This window comes from Cannabis sativa, chromosome 2, assembly GCF_029168945.1.
Source record: "Cannabis sativa cultivar Pink pepper isolate KNU-18-1 chromosome 2, ASM2916894v1, whole genome shotgun sequence".
Taxonomy (NCBI): domain Eukaryota; kingdom Viridiplantae; phylum Streptophyta; class Magnoliopsida; order Rosales; family Cannabaceae; genus Cannabis; species Cannabis sativa.
Genome location: NC_083602.1, coordinates 30,775,343 through 30,798,080, shown reverse-complemented (window position 1 = coordinate 30,798,080; position 22,738 = coordinate 30,775,343). Strand labels below are relative to the sequence as shown.

Sequence of the window (22,738 nt, the reverse complement as noted above, 5' to 3'; positions counted from 1 at the left end):
CTATGGTCTACTTTTGGCTTGGGATTGGAACCTACAATTGAATTTTATAGAAATTGATTCTATGCTTCTTGCCAATGCCATTAATAATCTGAAATCCTTTAAGTCTCATTTTAATGATTTGGTTGCAAATGTTCAACAATATTTATCCAATCTCCCTCTAGTTTGTGTTCGTCATGTTAGACGAGCTGCTAATCAAGCTACTCATTGATTAGCGAAACAAGTTTTAGTCCAGGATAATATTTGTATTTGGATTGAGGAAATTTCCTTAGATATCTTCTCTATTGTTGTAAATGACTCTCTTTGATTTATAATAATAGATTTTTTCTCAAAAAAAAAAAAATGATTTATAATCATTAGTGACATTATAGTAAATAAAAAAGTAGTATTTATTGTGGGTTAAATTTAGCACAATGTTAGAGCATCTCTAATGAAGAGCTATAAATGTGGTGTATTGCTATTTTTTAGAATATTTTACTAAAACTTAACTCTAATGGTGATGTTAAATGTGTGTCGAATTTGGCTCAAGCTAAAAATTATGCCAAATTTGGCACAAAAGATAGCATAGACTAAATTTTAGCCCATAATATATACTATATTTTTCAATTACCTCTTCGCCACTTATTAATACTATTCATTGACTTTGAATAAGATATATTTATAAGATATTAAATATAATATAAATAAAATTAATCATTTCGTATATTTTGAACGAGCGTTAATGATAATATTGACTTTTATAACTAATTTGCACATTGTGTATTGAAGCACAAATATAAAATATAGGCCAAATATAGCTTTATGATATATTTTGGGCCAAATTTAACTCAAAATATACACCATTCATGGGAGATGGTCTTATATCTTGTGTCAAATTTGACACAACTTTTAACATGTGTCAAATTTAACACATTTTTTAGAACCATTGTAGTAGTAGTTTTTTGGCTTTTTAGTGTGCTAAAATATAACAATACACTATATTTTTAACACTCCATTAAAAATGCTCTTAGGTTTAGACTTTGGAGATGGAAATGTCAAACTTAAATTAAATTTTAATTACTAAGGTGGCGTTTGGTAACACTTTTTTAATCAGTTTTCTGTTTTTAAAAGTGGAAAAGTGAAAATATTTTTTAAAAACATGTTCTATAAAACTGTTTTTACTTTTCAATTTTATAATTAGAAATCAAAATTTTAAAAACAAAAAAAAAATCACTTTCAATATTTTTTTAAACAGTTTTTTTCGTAATCAATTTTTTAGATTACGACCAGACCCGGACCAAATCTCCTTCTCGCGACCCTGGCACTGAACCCGGCTTCTGATCTGAATCCGAATCTGACCCTAGACCTAGACTCGACTTAAATAAAATCAAAAATAAAAATAAAAATGAATTTTACAGAACACACTTTTGTTTTCTGTTTTTAAAATTGAAAAACAAAAGTTGTTACAGAACGCATTTTTGTTTTTCAAAAATAAATTTTTTAAAAACAAAAATTTTACTCTCATTTTGTGATTAAAAAATTGAAAAACAAAAGTGTTACCAAACAGCACCTAAGAGATTTGTTTTTCTAAGTGGGTCCTACTTTTTAAATTAAAATAGTAGCAATGTTAGTCCCTCCAATACTTTTTCATATGTACTCCCTCCAATTTTACTCTTTTGAACTCAAACTCGCATCACAAACACCTCATTAAACGATGTTTGGTTGGAATGAATGAAAATAGAGTTAAAATACGAATGACATTCCAATATTTTTAAATTGAAACCAAATAAAGAAATAGAATAAAAATTGTTTCATTTCATTTCTATTCTATTTTATTTTATTTCATTATTTCCAACTAAATACTATCTTAACGCATACTCTTGAGAATGATTCTTAAACTGGTGTTAAGGCCTTGAATGGTTCTTGAGGTAGATGGGAGATTAGTAATTATGTGCAAGATTGTACGTAAAAACTTATCTAAATTATTTTTAGGTTGTGCTGTGGTTTAGGTCATACCCAAACTATGTTGTTCTTGGTACGTATTGGCAAGTGGGCGTTACATTGAGATATCTTCTCTGCCCTCTCACCTGATTAAGTGTAATGTAAAATGACTTTTGGGTCTTTATTTGTTTAATATAGCTTCGATTTTTCAAAAAAAAAATACAAACGTAGATCACCTTTCAGACCCAAACTAATGAATTTTCTCACAATGAAATTCTGAGTAAACTGTAATTTAGAAATATAATTGGAGAAATATAACATATTTCAGCACAAAAACTCGAGTACTTTCTCTAGTCAGCTTCACAATTTTTTCCTTATTACGTTATTGACCCTACACAAACAACTTACTTAACGTCCCTTATTGACAAAATCATTGACAAAAAGGACTTTACGACATTGTTTTCTTTTCTCCAAAAGTCCCCATCCTTTTGTTGTTCTTTTCTTTTGTTTTGTATTTTTTTTTTTTTTTTGCTTTCAAATTGATTAAGAATTTCACGCGTTATGTTTAAATGCTTTCGAAATTTCCACGGTTGAAAATTTCAACACTTTCTTCAAAAAAAAAAAATAATAATATTTTTAAAAGAAAAACACTCTTTTCTTTTAAAATTAAGATAATAATTGTTATTTTCTTTTTCTTTTATTGACATTAGAAATCTAAAACTCGTTTGTCGTTTCATTACAAAGAGTTCAAAAAAGAAAACAGGAGGAGAAAAAAGTGTAAGCTGGTCGATCAATTCTCAAGTCAACTTCTTACTCCATCACACCCATACTCATTCTTCTCTGCATCTCAAAATGTCCGACGGACCCTTAACGGTCCTCGACGGGACCCACCTCCGACCCCTCGACCTCACCTTGCCGCCCTCCCTTACCGGAGCTCAGCTCCTCGACCTTGCCGATTCTACCGCCTCCGCCTCTCTCTTTGGTCTCACTTTGCCTCAAACCCTTAAGTCATCTGCTCTCCAACGCATCAACCTTCGAAACGACGACGTTTTTCTTCGTACAGAACTCACTCCTGAACAGGCTTCTCACACAATTAAGCTCTACATCGACGCGATCGCCGATGAGTTGAAAGGTGTATACACACGCACACATTACGCACTCGTTTTCATTGTTTTTTTTTTTTTTTTTTTGCAAGGACACTTTTCTGAGCTGATCGCTGAGTAATTCATATATTTTGTGTAAACCTGATTTGACTGTGATTTATTTTAGGCATTGTGAATAAATGTATGAGAATTCAGCTCTGTTTAGTGCGTTTATGTAAATTCTATACAGAAAGAATAAGTGTTCTAATTCTTTATGTTGAGTACGATCTAAAATAAAGTAAAAATGGACGGTGAAGCAGTTGAATTTGGGGTTTTTGGCTACTGAGAAATAATTCGTATATGTAGGAAACTAAAGAATGTAGCAGAAGGGTTCTGGTTTTAATTAAAATGATATCTTGTGATTTATAAGAGATGGTATTTTGTATTTGGATGATCTATTTATGTATTTCTCTTGAAATCATCTGTTGTTTGTTTCCCCAAACTTTGATTAATAGGAAGAATGTCTATAATAAAACATTGTGTTTGGTCTGCAGATAATCCTATTGTTGCAGCAATCTTGGACGGAAAAACTATTAGGCTGTTTTTAGAAGATGAGGATGATTTCGCAATGATAGCAGAGAATATTTTCACTGATTTAGATGCTGAAGATAAGGGGAAGATATGCAAGAGTGAAGTTCAGAGTGCTCTCGTTCAAATGGGAGTTGAGATGGGTGTTCCTCCTAAGTCAGGTTCACATCTAATTCATTTCCTTGTCTTTTTATTGGCTAAATTATTTGAAGCACCTATGTTGAATTAGCTATGAATGAATCGTTGAATTCCCTAGCAGAACTTAAACCCAAGAAATGGGGGGATTGTGTAAGCCAATGATGGTCATTTTATGCTCTAGTTTTAAAACCCCTTCAATGCACAATAACACTTGATTATCCTTAATTCGCTGGTAAATTATTTGAGCAGTTTTATAAAGACTCTAAGAATGTATTGAACTTTGTATAAGGTCGGAAGACAAAAGGATGCTTTTATTCATTGAAATACTTCCGACCCTATTTTATTCCCAATCTTCCGCTTGTCATTTCTGACATGATCATGAAAATATTACTCACTTAATTACACCCATCTGTTATTTTTTACATGTTTATAAATCAATCACTAACATCTCTTAGATGGAGACTTATCATATCTGTTATTTGATTATCCAGTAACTTTTCTGGGTTTTTTTTATCATCTTTTAATTGTTGGTAAAACAGACTTTTAGACTACATAATTTTGGCATCTTGAGAGTTGAGTATATGATTCACATTACTAGGGCTTGCATGTTTTATCTTAAAGAATAATGACTTTGTCCATTTATTTTTGGCTTGAAAATTGATGAGATAATAGATGGTCATTTGCACGCATCGTGTGCTTTGCAAATTCTATTGTTTGTGTCTATAACTTGTTGTAATTAGATACTTTGTTGTTGAATCGTTTTCTATGCGCCTATGAGTTACTTTTCCAACTCATCGCCTGTATATATTCATTTCTTAAAGAAAAAAATGTTTCCAGGACAATAATCTAAATAGAATAACATCTTTTGTAGTAAATAATTTAATCTACTATCATCTGTACTTGTACTAGAAACAACCCTATTCAATGTCATCTCTTCAATAAGCGTTTCAATTTCATTGCTCCAGGAATTCTGATGATTATCTTGTCAATCTTCCTTAAGTTCCTAGGTTTTCATATTTATAGTCAATTATGATGCTTTAGTGTTGTCTAATTCAGTTTTGCTAACTGTTTTGCTCTACTTAAGAAACTCTTGGTTTTATAAAAGTAAAAATTGACACTTTCATTTTACAGAGTTTCCTCTACTAAACTCTATATTAAAGAAACATGGGGCAGAAGGAGAAGAAGAGTTGGGCCAAGGACAGTTTGCATTGTTACTTCAGAATATTCTACAAGAGCTAGCAGAGGTTTTGGCTGAAAAGCCTATCATTCTAATTCAGAACATCAAGATTGCGAATGGTTCCAACTTAAGAAAGGTATGTTTCAATGTTTTCTCGTAGTTAAAAAGTGTAGTCACTTGTCTTCTTTGCTTGGGCAATTGGGTGTAAATTGAGTAATATAACATTGACAATAGGCTTCATAAAGCCTCTTGACCCATTTTTCAATCATAATCCTTGATTTGAGCAGTAATGGAATCTATGCGTTTGGTTAGGAGGAATAAAAATATAGGAATAGGAATGGGTATGGGAATGGGAATAGGAATGGAATGGAATAAAATTTAAAATGGATAAAAAAAATTGATAAAAAAATAATTAATTTTTTTTTCTTGTTACATTGAAATGGTCATTCCTTCCTTTTTAAAATGGAATAGCCATTCCACCAAAATGGTGGAAAGAGCATTCCATTGGAATGCCATTCTAATACTTTAAAAACCAAACAAAGAAATGAAATGAAAATTATTTCCTTTCCATTCCATTCCATTTCATTACCTCCAACCAAACGCCACCTAAAAGATTTTTGGCTTAACTAAAATTTCAAAAATGGTGGTTGGGTGAGTGAGTGTGCTACACAAGATTCAACCACTTCATACGTGTTTTAAACTTTTTATATAATTCATTGGGCTAACTATGTGACAACTCCTTTTTGATCAATTGCAGCTTTTGGCTGATGAGAAGCAAGTGAATTATGTTGTAGAGAAAATACAAGAAGAAAAAAATGGTGCGAAGCAAAGCTCAGGGATTGTAGAATTATTGAGAAGCTTTGTTGAGAAAAACGGTTCAGATATGGGTATACCACCACCATCTGAAGCCAATGAGGCTGTGACACTTTTGTATGATTCGGTCTTTGCTGATATGGAAAACAATAAGACTGCTTCAGAAGTAGATAGGGATGGTTTATTCAATCTTGTGAAAGAGATTCTCGAGGAGTTTGCAGACCTGCTAGAAGCCAATCCTGTTTATCATGGTCTTGATAATTAAGGAGAGAGAGAGAGAGAGAGAGATTGGTATACATTAGTATGCATATAGTGAAAAAATCTTAGTTGGCTGAGGTTATTTCATTTCCCGGGTATAAGATATTTCTTATAAATATATAATATAAAGAAATTGCTTCGTTAACAGTCTATAGTACCCTATATATTCCGCTTAATATGTTTTTATTTGAATTAGTAGTTATGCTTAAAAAAGGTAATTTTTTTTTTTTGATGGTGAAAGAGTGGTTGAATTTATGATATCAACATAATACAAGTTAGCTTTTGATAACAGATTATTTTTTTTTTCCTGAAAAATGATTTTTACTATTCAGGCTCGCTTTTTCTTATATAATGAATTGACCAATTGGATCATCGAACTGATCTCTCTCTTTGATATATAATCACTTTAGAGCATTCTATAGGGAGTTCGTTTGTATTAACACGTCATTTAATTTTATTTTCGACAAAAAAGTCTGTCGTTTTATGGTTTGTGTTTAACTTTTTTATTTCAGAATTTTTTTTCCCACTTTTAGCTATGTTTTTTTGTCCTTAAGTCTGATTAAGAAGTTTAGGCTGAGAAGTTCTAATTATTTGTTATGTATATGTGAAGAGATTGTCATAGTAGCATTGGAAGCTAGAGAGGTCTGCCAGCCAGCCACTGTTTTACTTACTCTGTTAAAATTCACAGCACCCATTATTGATAGGAATGTTTATCAGAAAATTATGCTACTGTGTCATTTTGCTAAGATTGACAGGGTCCGTTATTTATAAGAATGCTTCTGGCATATTTTTAATTAAATTTATAGTTTGTTATACTTATATTTTTATTTTATTTTTCCTAATTTTTTTTTGTAAAATAATCTAAATAAACAATTTTAATTAATAAAAACTCTTAAATATAGATATGGATGAAAACAATGAACACACAGGTACAAAAATTAATTGTTCAAAAAAAATTACAAAAATTAAGATCTAAAAGACAACTTGGAAAGGAGCATAATCACAATCACGTATGACGCTGCCAAATGATGGATTATCTCTAGCCAACTTGCCAAAACAAGTCTTTTTTAAGCCAAGCACCTTTACTTATGTCCTTTTCCTTTTAGTTCTTTTTCCACGTAATGGGATGGGATCCCTTTGTTCTCTTGGTTAATTTTGTTCCTCCAAAATTTCAGCCACGATAGACATTATCCTGCTCCAAATTTGAGCCACAAAATCTACTATCCATACCCCTTATCATACTAATCATATCATATTTCCCCATCCAACACATAATAGCCCATATATACATATACTTTCATTGAGCTACCTAGACACGGTCTCCTTCCTCTCCACTACATGACATCATATATGAGTCAAAAAAAAAAAGATAACTCCCCTTTCAAGTCATCCATTTTTGGAAAAGGAATCGGTAAGAAACTTCTAATTGAATCGATACAATAAATGGATAACATTGCTTTGGATTTTGATTGGTACACGTTTTCATTCTGATATATCTGTTTAATCTTTAACCACTTTCTTTCATTATAGCTACCCGAGTAGAAAATGTCCTTGGCCCTTTTCTTTTATTTCCCATGTTATGGAAAGTGTGTAGGTATATGGTACAAAAGAACATACTACGATAATGACATTGATCATCTTGTCATTATCTAAAGGACCACAATCATTATATCGAGTGGACTACCATCCCTACTCAGTATGCAATTACAGTTCAGATGAGCTCATATTAGTCACATATATGTTTAAATATGATATGATAACAAAGACAGAAACTTACAACTACCAGAAATGCCTTTCCTATCAACTCTCCACCACAAGGAAGAAGCTATATTCAGTCATATTGTCCACCCTTTGATTCAGATAAGCCATTTTCAATAATCCCAAATGAACTCTTCCCCGCCATATTTGGAGGGTAAAGAAATTAAAAAAAAAATATACTCTAAACTTGTATTCGTAATTTAAAGAAAAGACACAATTCATTCATGATTGAACAATGCTTTTGCAAACTAAATATGACATAAAGGATAAAATGCTATCATGCCAACTTGCCTGAAAAGGCAAAAATGGAAAGCAACTGGGAGCAAAAGGCCTCCCTTATACATGTCGAAACAAGATAAGAACTTAACTGCTCAAACTAATTATTTTTCAATAATCATAAATGATTCACTGAGAAACACAGTAAGACGAACTCCGTTCTTACTATATATTGGAGTTCCTTACAAAAACAATTCATCTTAGGATTGACCAGCTTACTCTTTGCCATCAGCAGCACGAAGCGAGCCAAGTTGAACCGGGGCTTGGGTTCCCACCACCTTTGATGACCCATAAATAGATAGGTCAATACCTTGTGTTTTCTCTTTCTCAATTTGTTCTTTGATCCAGAAGTATGTGATTCTCAACCCATCCTGAAGAGAAAAGATGTGTCAATTTAGCATTAACTTTTCATTCTCAAAGCAATCTCAGCTTTAAATATATAATTGGAGTTACAAAGGAAATGAAGTAATAAGAAAGTTACCTTCAACCGCATGGAAGGAGCCCAACCAAGTTTCTCTTTAATCAGTGTGTTGTCTGAGTTACGACCACGGACACCCTCAGGACCAGGGATGTGGTGGATAGGGAGTTTCTTGTCCTCAAAGCTAAGAACAATCTCGGCCATCTCATTCATGCTAACCATTTCATCACTTCCAATGTTCACTGGCTCGCGGAAGTCAGACTTCGTCAACCTATAATACAGGAATTATTAGCACAATGAACTTTCACAATGAAGCCAAAATAATGGGAAATGCAAAATATATTATATGATTTGTATAATCTTCCATAATAGAAAAAACCGCAGCCAAATGATACATGTAGAGACCCATCTCTTTTTAAATTCTAAGAGGTCTTGATTAAAGGTCAATAAAGTTAAACAGAGATACCAGGAGCCAGCAAAAAATCAGTAACTGCTTACCGGAGAACTCCTTCAACGCATTCGTCAATGAAAGTAAAAGATCGGGTCTGAAGTCCATCTCCCCACATCTCAAACTTGTCGACAGCAGTGAGGGCCTTTCTGCAAAAAGCGGCAGGAGCCTTTTCCCTTCCACCTACATGACAAACATATCAAAAATTAATCAATGATATTTGACTGAAATGAGGATTTGTGCAGTCATATTTCTTATTTGTATCAATCAAGAGCTTACCTTTCCATGTTCCAAAGGGACCATAAATGTTATGGAATCTTCCAACTCGGCACTCAATTCCGAAATCTTTGGTGTAGTGCTTACATAACTCCTCAGTGGCAAGCTTCTCTAACCCATAAGCATCTTGAGGCTAATATCATATGCAGAAAGTATTTTCATCAGATACATTCACACAAGTTAAAATTCTAATACAAACTACTCATGAATTTAATGATCAGTAATAGCTACAAACCTCAGCAGGCCAGGCATCAGCTTCTTTCAAGCTCACATTAGTTTCCAGCTGCTTGAACTCAGGGTAAATACAAGCACTAGAGGCATAGAAAAACCTGCATTGAAACAAATACCAAATACTCAAACTTAGAAACAACAACATGAGAGTATCCTTTAAACTTTAAAGACTAAACAGTGTGAGGTTCCCATTCCAAGAGAAAATGTAGACAACCCAACTCAATAGTAAAAAGAAACAGAATAATTCTTTTGTTAAACCATAAAGCGGTACAGAAATTTTAACAGCAAAAGATATCATTGATCAAAGAAAACAAACCTTTTAACACCGCTGATCCTGGCAGCTTCAAGCATGTTGAAACTGATCATTGTGTTGTTATACATGATGACAGAGTGATTGGACTGGATGAAACCCATCCCACCCATATCAGCAGCAAGGTTAAAGACATGGTCAACATCTTTAGTAACCTTCAAGCAATTTTCCATCACCCTTAGGTCAACAAGGTGGAATTCATGGCAGAACATGTCTTCTGTCATATGCTCATTCTTCTTCCAATCAGAGGCAATAATGTAATGCCCTTCGCTCTTCAAACGTCTAGCAATGTGTGATGCAATAAAGCCACCTGCCCCGGTAATGGAAATGCGGAGCTTCTCCGATGGCCAGTAAGGCTCTCTCTCAAGACTCTCATAAGTGTAAGCACCATAGCTGGTTCCATCAGTACTCCCCATTCTGCAATAATATTAACTTATCAGAAATTGGTCCATGAGTCAAATTTTACAGATTTACAAATGGGCCAAGAGAAAAATACTCCTAATACAAAACATATTACAGTTGAGAATATCTATCATAAAAAAGAATATTACTAACAAAAGGAATCCAAATACATAACCAACATTTTGGTAAAAGTACAAACCAAAAGACATCAAGAATGGTAACCGACACAAGTACCAACTCAGCAACGACACTTCTACTATATCAAAATACTAGCCATCCAATTGCAATCGTAATCTGAATTTTTTGCGCTGAAGTAATAATATGCACTTTTCCCCCTATCTAAAAAGGAGCAAAGTCATTAACTACCAGTAAGCATGCCTTAAAAAATACAGGGATTAGTTAAAATCCAAACAATAACATAAAGATACAGTTTATACTTAAAATTAGTCAGAAAATGATGTTAACTTAGAAGAAAAATGTTCATGTGTACAACCCCAGAAGCAAAAGTAATCAAATCAAGCCCAAAAAGGAGAGAAAACAACATTCAGAAGGTCTCTCAAAATCAAAAACCCACCTAAAACTGCATCAATAATAAAGTTTTATCTGATAATCTGAACAAAAACGTGATAAAAAACACAAACTGAACTTAACTAAGAAGATACTTACGAAGAAATTAGTTCAAATGTATAGGATCTATAATGGGAAACGCAAACAATTAAAAGAAGGAAAGAACAAAACAACATTTGTTTACCTATATAAACACAAAACTATTACTGAAAACTATAAGAACCGAAGAATAGGAATGTAAGATTTGAGGAAAACGCAGAAGACCCAGTTGGGGATTTTACCTGTAAATCGTTAAAGTTGGAAACTTTCAAGGTGTTCGTAGGCTGAGAAGAAGATATTGGGGAGAGGCAAAGTGTTTCAGGGTATGATTCTGAACCTCCAATGACACTACTATATATAGGCCTTGAGAAAGAACAAATAAACAAGACCACTCATTTATAATTCATTTCATCCCAGAAATATTAATAATAGGATTTTCAATAATTTAGAGAGAGAACATAAGGGAGACAGTACGGAGTACCCGCTCGTTAAATTGTTTTTTCCATTTTTTTTTTAACTAAAAACTGTTCAAATTTGTGATTTTAATTTTATTTTTTGGACAGAAATTGCTGATGTTATGTGATTGATCACTTTTTTGGTGGGGTACATACAAAAGAGAACCTAGTGAGCAAAATTTAGTTGGCCATTTTTCTAAGGAATTATATTATTTAGAGCTATTTTTAATATTTGAAAAGAATCTTTGAAGAAATATTCCCTTTTTCTCTTAAACATGAAAATTATGTTTAAAGTTAAAAATCAAAACTTTTTCGAAGAGAATTAAAAATCAAATTTAAGGTTTGATTGTTTATATTTACGAATTTGGAAATATTAATATGTGAGGCACTTGATTGATAACCTATTTTTAAATGGATTATTTGATAAATATATAAAAATGGCACAAATTTTACATTTTTATGAATACGCTAACTTTTTATATTTTTATGATTTTTTTTTTTTACAAAAATACTAAGTGTTGTTTTTCCGTTGTTTTAGAAAAAAAAAAATAGTATTTTAACGTTGTTGCTATGAAAAAGTAACATCATTTGTTTTTACAACTATACGAAGTGTTGTTTTTTTTTATTAAATCAGGACAATATTATTTTGACGTTGTTACTACGTGAAAGTAACGGTAAAAAAAAATAAGCGAAAATCTATAAAAAGAAGAAATCTGTAATATGTAAATAAAAACATATGTAAAAATATAAAGAAAAACATCCGTAAAGTTATAAAAAAAAATTAATTTTAAGTATATTATGTAAATTTTTATTTTTAAAATTAGTACAAAAAAATTAACATTAAACTCTTATTAACAAGAAGAAAAAAACATGTATCTAAAGTGTATTATATAAAGTTTATTTTTAAGTGTAAGAAGTCCAGTTTTAAGTGTATTATATAAAAGGAATTATTTCACAAAAACATAAAAACAACAAAAAATTTACAAAAATACGGTTTTACGGAATTTTAAACATTTTTACTAGGGTTGTACATCGGTCGGTTTGGGCGGTTTATCATATATATTTTCTAACTCAATCTAAAGTTCGGGTTACTAAAATTTAAGTGCAACCCGCCCAATTTTAAAAAAAAAGTTCTATAAACCGACCAACGGTTTGGGCGGTTTGGTCGGGTTAACCCGCCCAAACCGAGCAAACTTTTTATTTTTATTTTTAAAGTCAAAATCAATAAAAATTAAAAAGATAAATTAAAAATATCACATTCCACCAAAGTACAACACCATATATGACTTTAAAACTAATAATTAAGTATATAATTTTATATTATTATATATTTAATCATATATGTTATATATAATAAAAACTAAAAGGTGCAAAATCGGGTTGGTCGGGTTGGTCGGTTTAATTGGGCGGGTTAGAACTATTTTCAACCCGCCCAATTAACAGATTGGGCGGTTTGTAATTTTTTTCGGGTTATTTCGGTTTGTAATTTTTATCGGTTTTTTCGGTTCGGTTTGGGCGGTTTATAAATTTTTTTGCACAACCCTAATTTTTACATTTTTTTTTATTTTATTTACAGAAAATATGGTTTTTTATGTTGTAATCTTGTTAATTTGTTGTTGATTTTTTGTTAAATGTATGTTATTTTTTGTTATTTTCATGTTATTTTTATGTAGTTTTCTTGTTGATTTTATGTTGTTTTCGTGTTAATTTTTGGAAAACCATAAAAATATATAAAAAAAAATATTCTTTAAACGTAAAAATGTAAATATTTTACAAAAAATAGTGTTTTATGTAATTATTCCTATGTAAAATTCATTAATTTTTTTTTCATTTAAATTATTTTTTTTTTTGAAGGAAAGTGTTCTTTATTAAATCGAGCAATCACTCGCAAGAATAGACATCAATTCCGTAGGAACACTATTAATAGGAAACATGCGTTCAGCAAGGGAAATAGAGTGCCGGGCAACAAAATGCGCAGCACAATTCGCAGAACGCTTAACAAACAAAAGAGATACATTACTCAAACTCCCAAGGAGTTTCTTGCAGTCGTCCACCACTGAACCGAAGGAGGAGGCGAACACCTCTGCACTACGAATGGATTCAGCACACACAAGGCTATCGGTCTCGACAATAGCTTGGGAGAAGTGGTGGTTTTTCAGCCAACTCAAAGCTTCCCGAATGCCCATAGCTTCGGCCAACTCCGGGGACACGCTGCCAGTTTTCACACCAGCAAAGGCAGCGGTCAATGTACCTGCAGTATCTCGGACAACACACCCGAACCCGTGCGATGAAGATCTTTCAAAAATGGCTGCATCGACATTGAGCTTGATTCCTATATTCGGCTTCGACCAAAGCTCCGCACCATCTCCATCTTTGAGAGGAGACAACAAGGGAATGTTACCCTTTCCTTGAGCTTTCAACCACTGATCAAGACTCAAATTAGCAAAATTAACCACGTCCTGCACACTACGAGATCGCTGCTGCCAAATGAGATCATTACGAGCACACCAAATTGCCCAACACACCATGATAACTCTGCTATGAAGGTCCCCTTGCAGGCGGCTAAAAGAATCGCTCAGCCAATGGCCAAGAGAGGAGGCTTCTCGGTTTGCAGCTGCCAGACCAGCGTATTCCCAACACGCCCAGGCGAAGTTACATGTAACCAGGACGTGTAATTCAGTTTCAGCAAAGATTCCGCACATGGGGCAGGTATTTTCAATCAAGACCTTCTTAATGCAAAGGTTGGCTTTGGTAGCGAGGCAATTAGAAGCCGCTCTCCAAACAAGGTCCTTAGCTTTCGGTGGTGTCTTAAGAGACCATAAAATCTTCCAATTGGTATTTGGAACAGACAAGCCCGGCGAATGCTTTAGAGTTTGGAGGAGATGGTAAGCACTACGAACTGAATAAAAGCCATTCTTCTCAGCGACCCAATACCAAGTGTCTGCATCAATTGAACTTAAGGGAATTCCAAGAATAATAGAAGCATCTTCAGGAGAGAATAAGTCCCTTACCACATCGACATCCCAGCTTCTATTGTTTGTTTGGAAGAGGCTGTTTACCGTGAAGTGATCAAGGCCTGGAACAATAGGAATTGGAGAAGCTCGATCAACAATAGGTAGCCATGGATCTGATGTAATATTCACAGACAATCCCGCACCAATCCTTTTCCTTAAACCCGCTCGTACAACATCCCGAGCCGCAAAGATACTACTCCAAACAAAGCTTGGATTTGACCCGAGCTCCGCAGAAAGAAAGTCACCATGAGGATAGTATCTTGCTTTGAATACTTTCCCCACTATGGATTCATGACGAAACAGTAATCTCCAACCCTGCTTACCAAGCATTGCAAGATTAAAATCCCGCAAGCAACGAAAACCCATACCACCTTCGAGTTTGTGTTTAGTCAATCTATCCCAATTCATCCAAATAATACCACTTCCACTACCCGAAGAATTATTAGACTTCCACCAGAAACTGGCCATCATCTTTTCGAGTTCTTTACAAGTTCCAACCGGGAGTAAAAAGACATTCATAGCATATGAGGGAAGAGATTGAACCACTGATTTTATGAGAATCTCTTTCCCAGCCCGAGAGAGAAATTTGCCTTCCCAACTATTGATCCTTTTCCTCATCTTCTCTTTTAGAAACCCCAAAACAGCATTTTTGTTGCGACCCACAATACTGGGGAGACCCAAATACGAACTATCCACCCCAGCTTCTTGGATACGCATCGAGTTGCAAATCCTTCTTCTTGTAACCGAACTCGTGTTAGAACTAAAGAAGGCTGAAGACTTATGGAGATTAACTTTCTGGCCCGAGGCGTCTTCAAATAACCGGAGGAGGGAAAGAACACGACTTGCTTCTTCATCAGTGGCCTGACAATAAATATAACTATCATCTGCAAACAGAAGGTGTGAGATGGTGGGAGCGCTTCTAGCCACTTTACAACCGGTGAGCCATCGAGACGACTCAAAAGACCTTATCAACGATGAGAAACCTTCCGCACAAACAATGAACAAATACGGAGACAAAGGACACCCTTGGCGAATTCCTCTGGTTGGAGTAATCGGCCCCAGTTTCTGACCACTATTGATGACATGGTATTTAACCGAGTTGACGCAACTTAGAACCAAACCAATCCATCGATTATTGAACCCCATTACCCGCAGAATAGCTTCCAAGAATCCCCACTCAACACGATCATAAGCCTTGCTCATGTCAAGTTTAAGTGCCATGTATCCCTTTTTTCCGGTAGTCTTCCTTTTCAAGTAATGCATGACTTCGAAGGCCACCATAATGTTGTCTGAAATTAGTCTTCCCGCTACAAAAGCACTCTGAGTTTCTGAGATTGCAAAATTGAGAACATTCTTCATTCTATTGGCCACTACCTTGGAGGCGACTTTGTAAAGGACATTACAAAGCGAGATTGGCCGGAGGTCGCCCATTTGAGAGGGATTTTTCTTCTTAGGTATAAGAACAATATGAGTATCATTTATGGAATCCGGAAACTGACCCGAATCAAAGAAATCCCGAACAAACTTGACCACATCTGTCCCCACTATTTCCCAATGCTTTTGGAAGAAAGCTGGTGTCATACCATCGGGACCAGGAGACTTATCAGGATGCATCTGAAAGAGGGCGCTTCTAACTTCTTCCTCAGAGATTGGTCTCAAGAGATCTTCATTTTGCTCACGGCTTACAGTTGGCCGAATACCATCCAAAACCGAACCCAAGTTGACACTAGAAGAAGAAAACAAATCATGGAAATAGCTAGAAATAACATTAGCCAAACCAGTCTCCCAAGTAACCCAATCTCCACTGCTATCTTGGAGACGGGAAATACTATTATTTCTCTTCCTAGAATTAGCAATTGAATGAAAGTACTTACTGTTCTTATCACCCGAGTTGAGCCAGAATTGCTTCGATCTTTGCTTCCAAAATATTTCTTTTTGAGCCAGGACTTCCGCCAACTTATCCTTCCCTTCTTTATGTTGTTGGATGGAAATCGGGTCTTTACCCCACTTGGAATTACGGATTTGACTCTTACATTCGTTGATGCGCTTTCGAAAATTTCCAGTGATGTCCCGACCCCATCTCCCCAAAACTTCGCCACAATGCTGAATTTTCTCTTGAATGGTGACTGAAGCCGAACTCTTCCAACAACCTTCAACAAGCTTCTCACACAAAGGTTCCCGGAGCCAAGCATTCTCAAAGCGAAAAGTGCGAAGAGGAGCTAGAGGAGTGTTACCTTTAAAGAATAATAACAAAGGGCAATGGTCACTTGTTGAGAATTCCAAGTTGAGCAGTGAAGACTGTGGGAAAATTGAAAGCCAAGAGTTGGTGACAAGAGCTTTATCTAGTCTTTCTTCAATCCACTCGGAACTGTTTCTTCCTTTCTCCCAAGTGAACGGGTAACCAAGAAGAGGCATATCGATCAAATTACAATCGTCTAAAGCCTTAAGAAATCCCTCAATGAGTCGGTCTGGATACTTCCTTCCTCCTTTCTTCTCTAAATGCGACCCCAAGTTGTTCATATCGCCCAAAAGACACCATGGAAGAAGACTATCATTTTTGAGTGACCGAAATAGGTCCCAAGTTTGAGACCGAAGTTCTCTTTTTGGCTCCCCGTAAATGCCAGTGAGACGCCAAGGAGGCAGCCCCACCATATGGACCGTGGCATCTATGTGATTAAAAGAGAAACCTTGGATGACAACTTCACTAGCTTCTTTCCAAAGAAGAGCGAGCCCACCACTATGACCACGGGCTTCCACCACAAAACAACCTTCAAACCCCAGTTGGGCTTTTAATCTTTCCAAACTAGCCTTGTTACATAAAGTTTCACAAAGAAAAAGTAAATTGGGCTTCTTTTGAGACACAAGGTCTCGTAAGAATTGTGAGGCCCGCAGGTTCCCAAGCCCACGGCAATTCCAACTTAAACAACTCATTGCTCCTGGCGGGCCTGGAAACCAGAGCCCACCATCCCATTTTTTGAAAGCCTCGAACCATCTTGCTCCATGTCATCATCTGTAGCCGAAACTACATTCATACGTGGACCCCCAAAGTTTCCTAAAGTGGAATCGGGTCTTCTTCTCTTAGAGTCAACCATTGTGGTGATTGTGGAATCAAAAAAGTTTCCATTACTATTGACATTTAAAGTCAAATCTTCCTCAATTATTCCTTGTGTAATCTTGCTAGGATTCCGCCCCTCTCTTGGCACAATATCAGGAAGATTATCATTACCATGATTCTTGCCTATCAAATCCCCAATTCTCTCCACTGATCTAGGACAAGGAAAACCACCCTGTACGTAGCCGCTTCGGAGTTTCACGCACCACCGCACCTGACCTGAGCCATTGAGCACCAATAGTCGACTGTCGCCTCTGCAACTGTGCCTTCTGATCCAAACCGTAAGGTTTGTCGTGTAAGTGTAAAGGCTTCAAGAACAATCTGGGGCAAAACTTCTCTGAGTGACCGATTATCCCACAAATGAAGCAAAAAGTTGGGATTCTTTCATACTTGAAATTGGCCCAATACCAGGAAGAGTTGTCGATGCTAATCTTCATTCGTCGCTTGATAGGTTTGTTGACATCCAAGCGGACTCTCACACGTAGGTAATCTCGCCAAACTCCCACGAAGTTGTTAGGATCCGAGTCTATGAACGTACCAATGAAATTCCCAAGTGCCATAACAACACTAAGAGTCATGTTTCCCGTTTGTAGATTGTGTATTTGCACCCACATATCAAGGTTGTTGATTTCTATCATCCTCGGGTTATCTCCTTCCTTCAACCTTGTAAAAATAAATGGCTTACGATCGTATGTCCATGGGCTTCCGTCAATGACTCTTTGAATATCAATCTCGTGATAGAATTGAAAGAGAAACAGATTCGGATTAAGCTCCTTGACGTACATTCCCATTCCCGGCTGCCAAAGGAATGCCATCATGTTTTGGAACACATTAAAATCTGAGACTCTGCCCGTCAAAAGCTTGCCCACTAAGCACCATCTGGTGTCAATCGACACTTCCTCTGTATTGATACCTTGAAGCTGTAGAACCTCCGTCTCTTCCTCATCCAAAGAGATCGTTTCTCTCCCTGCATCAAGCCCTCTTTCCTCGCTGCTACTGGACGCCATTGAAGACCTTCGAACCAACCAGAATTGAACAAAAACAAAAACTCAGAACTGAACTCTCAAATCTGAGAGACTGCAAAACGTATCAGCAGATACGACGGTTTTTATGTCTTATTTAAAATATATTTAGTAATACATTTAACAAAGTAAAATTCTCAACTCTTCATTTAAATTATTTTAAAACACAAAGGAAATTGCCAAATTTATATGTTTTTATACAAAATATGGCTATGGTTTAGAAAAGTCATTTCATGGAAAAAAAAAATTAACAAAAAATTACAAAATATTCCTATAAAATAACTTTTTTTGAAAAAAAAATCTATAATTTTGTAAATTTATATTTGAAAAACTATAAAAATAAAAATTCAAAAAACAAAAATATCCATTAATAAGTAAATTATACAAAGTTTATTACAATAAAATATAGCTCATAAAATAAAATATACAACAATAAGTTGAGGAGACCGTTTACACACATACATATTTTATTCTATATTTTTTTAAGAATAATTACATAAAATACTATTTCTCTTTTTTTTTTGTAAAAATTTAAAATTTTTACATTCAAATATTTTTTTTTTATATTTTTACGGTGTTTTATAAAAAAACACGAAAACAACAAGTAAACTACAGGAAAATAACATCAAAATAATATAACAAAAAAAAAATGAACAATAAATTAACAAGAGAACAACATAAAAATTCATCAAAATATCATATGTTCCCGTAAATAAAATCCTAAAAATATTTAAAATTCTGTAAAATCATATTTTTGTAATTTTTTTTATTAATTTTATATATTTGTGAACAATCCCTATTTTTGTTTATAGTTTTCATATTTATTTTACTCATATAATATCAGTTGGTTTTTCAAATTTTAACATTTCATCTAACAATTCAAAATAAAAAAAAAAATATTTCTTTAATTTTCATAAACTTAAGGGATTTTTTTATCGAATTAAAATGTGAGAAACTTGATTTATAATCTATTTTAAAATTAGTAAAAAAAAATGCTATTTAAAGTATGTGTTTTGCAAAAATTATTAATTACTTTTTATTTTGATAAATGATAAATTAGACCATATATTTTCTACAATAGTACTAATTAGTACTTTAAACTATTTTTTCAATCAAAATAAAACTTAATAATAACCTGATTTAGAGGTGTTATGACAAAATTAATTATATTTATTGCATCTATTCATGTCAGAAATTATCTTCAAATTGATTATATTAAAAGAAAAATTATCGAAAACTGAACTCAATGTCTTATATGTACTATTTTAAAAAATATAAGATCCATTTCTCATTTAACAAAAACAAAAACTCTAACATTTACAAAATACATAGTTTAAAATAGGATTAACCAAAAAAAATATTTTGAAACACATATACATTTCTTTTGAAAGAAAATAAAAATATTCATTAATCAGTAAAACAAATTTATTACCTAAAAATAAAACTTATAGAGTAAAATCAATAATAATAAGTTTGTCTATTACTTATTCTATTTATATTTTTATAGTTTATTTTCTATTTATTTTACTCATAATAGATTCAAAGGTGCCTTCCCTGAAAAAGTTATTTTAGGTAAAAGTCACACCCGGTATCACGTAACTCGTTTTAATTGTCTAATTCTACAGTGAGAAGTAGCACTACACTCTATAGGAAATTCATGTGAATGTGATAGTGATGATAGAGAGTATACACCTTTCGAGGGAGTGTGGACTGGTGATTTTAAATAATTAAAATTTGGTATTCTTTTAGTAGGTGAGAGATGAGGTCATTCTATGGTATTATGAGTTTTAGATGAAAATGAAAAGAGTTTTGGACAGTTGTAAACGTAGCCTAATGTCCTTTCAAAAAGAAAACGTATAGCCTATATGTTTATTAGAAGATCTTGCAATTGCGGAACGGCCCAAAGTGGATGGACTCGTAGAGATGGTTCGAAGAAAGTACCCAAGCTAAGAAGGCCCATTTTAGTGGGACCATGAGAAATTACTTGGAAACTACTTTTGTTTCACTACTGCGGAATCATATTAAATATGGCTTTTCTACTTTGTCAAAAAAATAAAAAAATATGGCTAATTTGAAAAAAAATATATATCTTTATATATATATCTATTCTATATAAAAACTAGGTAGCGCTTTGCGCGGTGTTTAGACCTATATATATATGTAAATATGATACTTTATATTTAAATTTTTAATATAAATTTTTGTTAGTAAAATTAGATAAAAGTTTTAAATTAAACAATTTTAATAGTTCGGAAAAAATTTTAATGACTTAAAAAGTTAAAGAACATAATTTAATATGCGTTAAAATTTGAGAAAAAAAATTATTGTTTAGCTTTATAATTTTGCAACATAATCTTAATGATAAATTTATCTAAATTGGGATTAGTATAGATACAAATGAACTATAACTATAACATTGAAGAGATAGTAGGTCCAAAATTTATAGGTAGTAAGTACCCTTTGTTACTATTATTTGAAATTTTTGAAAATAGACATAATCTATACTATAAATATAATATATAATAAGAATGGTATTATTAATTTGTGGACCATTAACAGTAATTAATTAAAGTAAAATATCAATAGAAGGGTATAATTTAGACTAAGCAAATGGTTTCATGAAATTGATTGTACTATTATTTCTTATTAATGTTCCAAAATTTTGATTGATGGTCTTCTTAATTTAACAATTGATAATATTTACACAGGTAATTAGTACTAATGCAGCCAATCTACAAACAAATATATTAGAAAAAAGCAAATCTAAAATTAAATAAAATAGAATTTTATAATTGAATTAACCTCGATAAAATATAAAATTGAATCACATATAGTTATATAATAAACTTTCGATAACTATAGTTATATAATAAAATAGCAATGTGATAAAATAATAATAAGGCAATAATAACGTGTAGTGATAGAAAAATAGATATAAAGCTCAAAATGGTACTCATAAACCATAACACTTTACTTCAAGAATAATCATAACTCAAAAAAAAAAAAAAGTAGAACGAGTCTTTTCAACTAAGCTTCCATTAAGATTCTATAATGCAAAATGAAATAATTTTTATTGAATTTATGATTCTATAATACAAAATAAAAATAACTTATAATAGATCTATGAATAAATCAAGTTTATTAGAAATTTTACAATGCAATCTTCACAAAAAACAATGTCTAATTTCTACATATATATGCGTTACTCAATGATGAGTACACATTATAATTTAGCTTTTTTTTTTTTTTTTGACGAAAGACAGGGAAATTACACAACTGGAACAGATCCATTCCAGCTCAATTCTTTGTCTAGCCCCAATGCCTTCTTTGCTAAGAGATGAGCATTATTGTTATTTTTCCTGTTTACATGATGAAGGCTAGCATTAGGGAATAAAGACAAAGAGCTTCTAATATCCTCCACTACATCCGATAGTACAGAAAGGTCTCGCTTGCGCCCATAAATCCGATCAACTAGAAGCTTTGAATCAGTCTCAATAACCGCAATCAGAGTTCTGATATGATAGCACCAGTTAAGACTTGCTCTAAGTGCTAAAGCTTCAGCCATTAGTGGGAAAAGATCACCAGCAGAAGGAATAGAAAGACCAGCAACAATCCTGCCATGCCAATCATTAATAACGGCCCCAAAACCAAGTTTGCCTTGAGAGGAGCACAAAGCCGCATCAGTATTAAGTTGATAGTAACCCGGATTGACTTGCTTCTGTTGTCCATGAACATGTAAGATTTGGGATGGACTAAGCTTCCTCATATTTAGTTGTGCTGCATTGTAATCTGAAAGATAAGAGTTAATCCAATCAATAACATCAGCAGAAGACATATTTAAATTTGCAAACAGTTTTTTATTTCTAAGGTTCCATATGGCCCAAACAGTGGTCAACAACAGTGTTAGATCCTCTTTGTTAAGATGTGAATAACCAGAAATTAAAAACTCTTTAATGTCAACATGTCTATGAGTAACATAGAAGTGTTTAAGAGGAGAAGCTTTCCAAATCTTAGCGGCGCTGGAACAATCTAGCAAGGCATGAGTCACTGATTCAGTAGGACAACGACAAAGAGAACAACAAGGACTTAGGAGAGACTTTTTAAGAAAGAGGTTAAGAGCAGTAGGTAGGATGTGGTGATACGCTCTCCAGGCTTGATTTAACCTTAGGAGGAAGATTGAGAGTCCAAAGTGTAGTCCACCACTTTTTAATGAAAGAAAAGTTAGAAGAAGAAGGAGGAAGGGACACAGTGTGGGCAAGATGATAGCCCGACTTAACAGAAAAGATGCCTGTGCTGTCCTTATTCCAAATGAGATGATCTTCTTTATTAAGGCCGCCAATTGGGACTTTAAGGATAGAGGAAACAATGTGAGGGTCAAAATACTGATCAAGCTTAGCACGGGTCCAATGACCATTCTCATCAATAAAAAAACTGACT

The 22,738-nt window shown here is 33.6% G+C and overlaps 2 protein-coding genes across 2 annotated transcripts; one reads left to right on the top strand and one right to left on the bottom strand.

Annotated features, from left to right (window-relative positions):
• The first annotated feature begins 2,584 nt into the window (after positions 1-2,584).
• LOC115719574 (uncharacterized) lies at positions 2,585-6,118 on the top strand. The gene is made up of 4 exons (XM_030648669.2): positions 2,585-3,049; positions 3,554-3,748; positions 4,857-5,038; positions 5,660-6,118. Exons 1-4 carry the CDS (start codon positions 2,770-2,772, stop codon positions 5,978-5,980), a joined length of 978 nt encoding a protein of 325 aa, XP_030504529.2. The 5' UTR covers positions 2,585-2,769; the 3' UTR covers positions 5,981-6,118.
• A 1,812-nt stretch (positions 6,119-7,930) lies between these two features.
• Positions 7,931-11,259, bottom strand: LOC115719031 (GDP-mannose 3,5-epimerase 1). The gene is made up of 7 exons (XM_030647910.2): positions 10,941-11,259; positions 9,697-10,107; positions 9,385-9,478; positions 9,153-9,282; positions 8,924-9,056; positions 8,489-8,696; positions 7,931-8,378 (listed from the first exon to the last, which is right to left on the bottom strand). The coding sequence occupies exons 2-7, from the start codon at positions 10,104-10,106 to the stop codon at positions 8,223-8,225; spliced, it is 1,131 nt and encodes a 376-aa protein (XP_030503770.2). The 5' UTR covers position 10,107; positions 10,941-11,259; the 3' UTR covers positions 7,931-8,222.
• Positions 11,260-22,738: the final 11,479 nt, after the last annotated feature.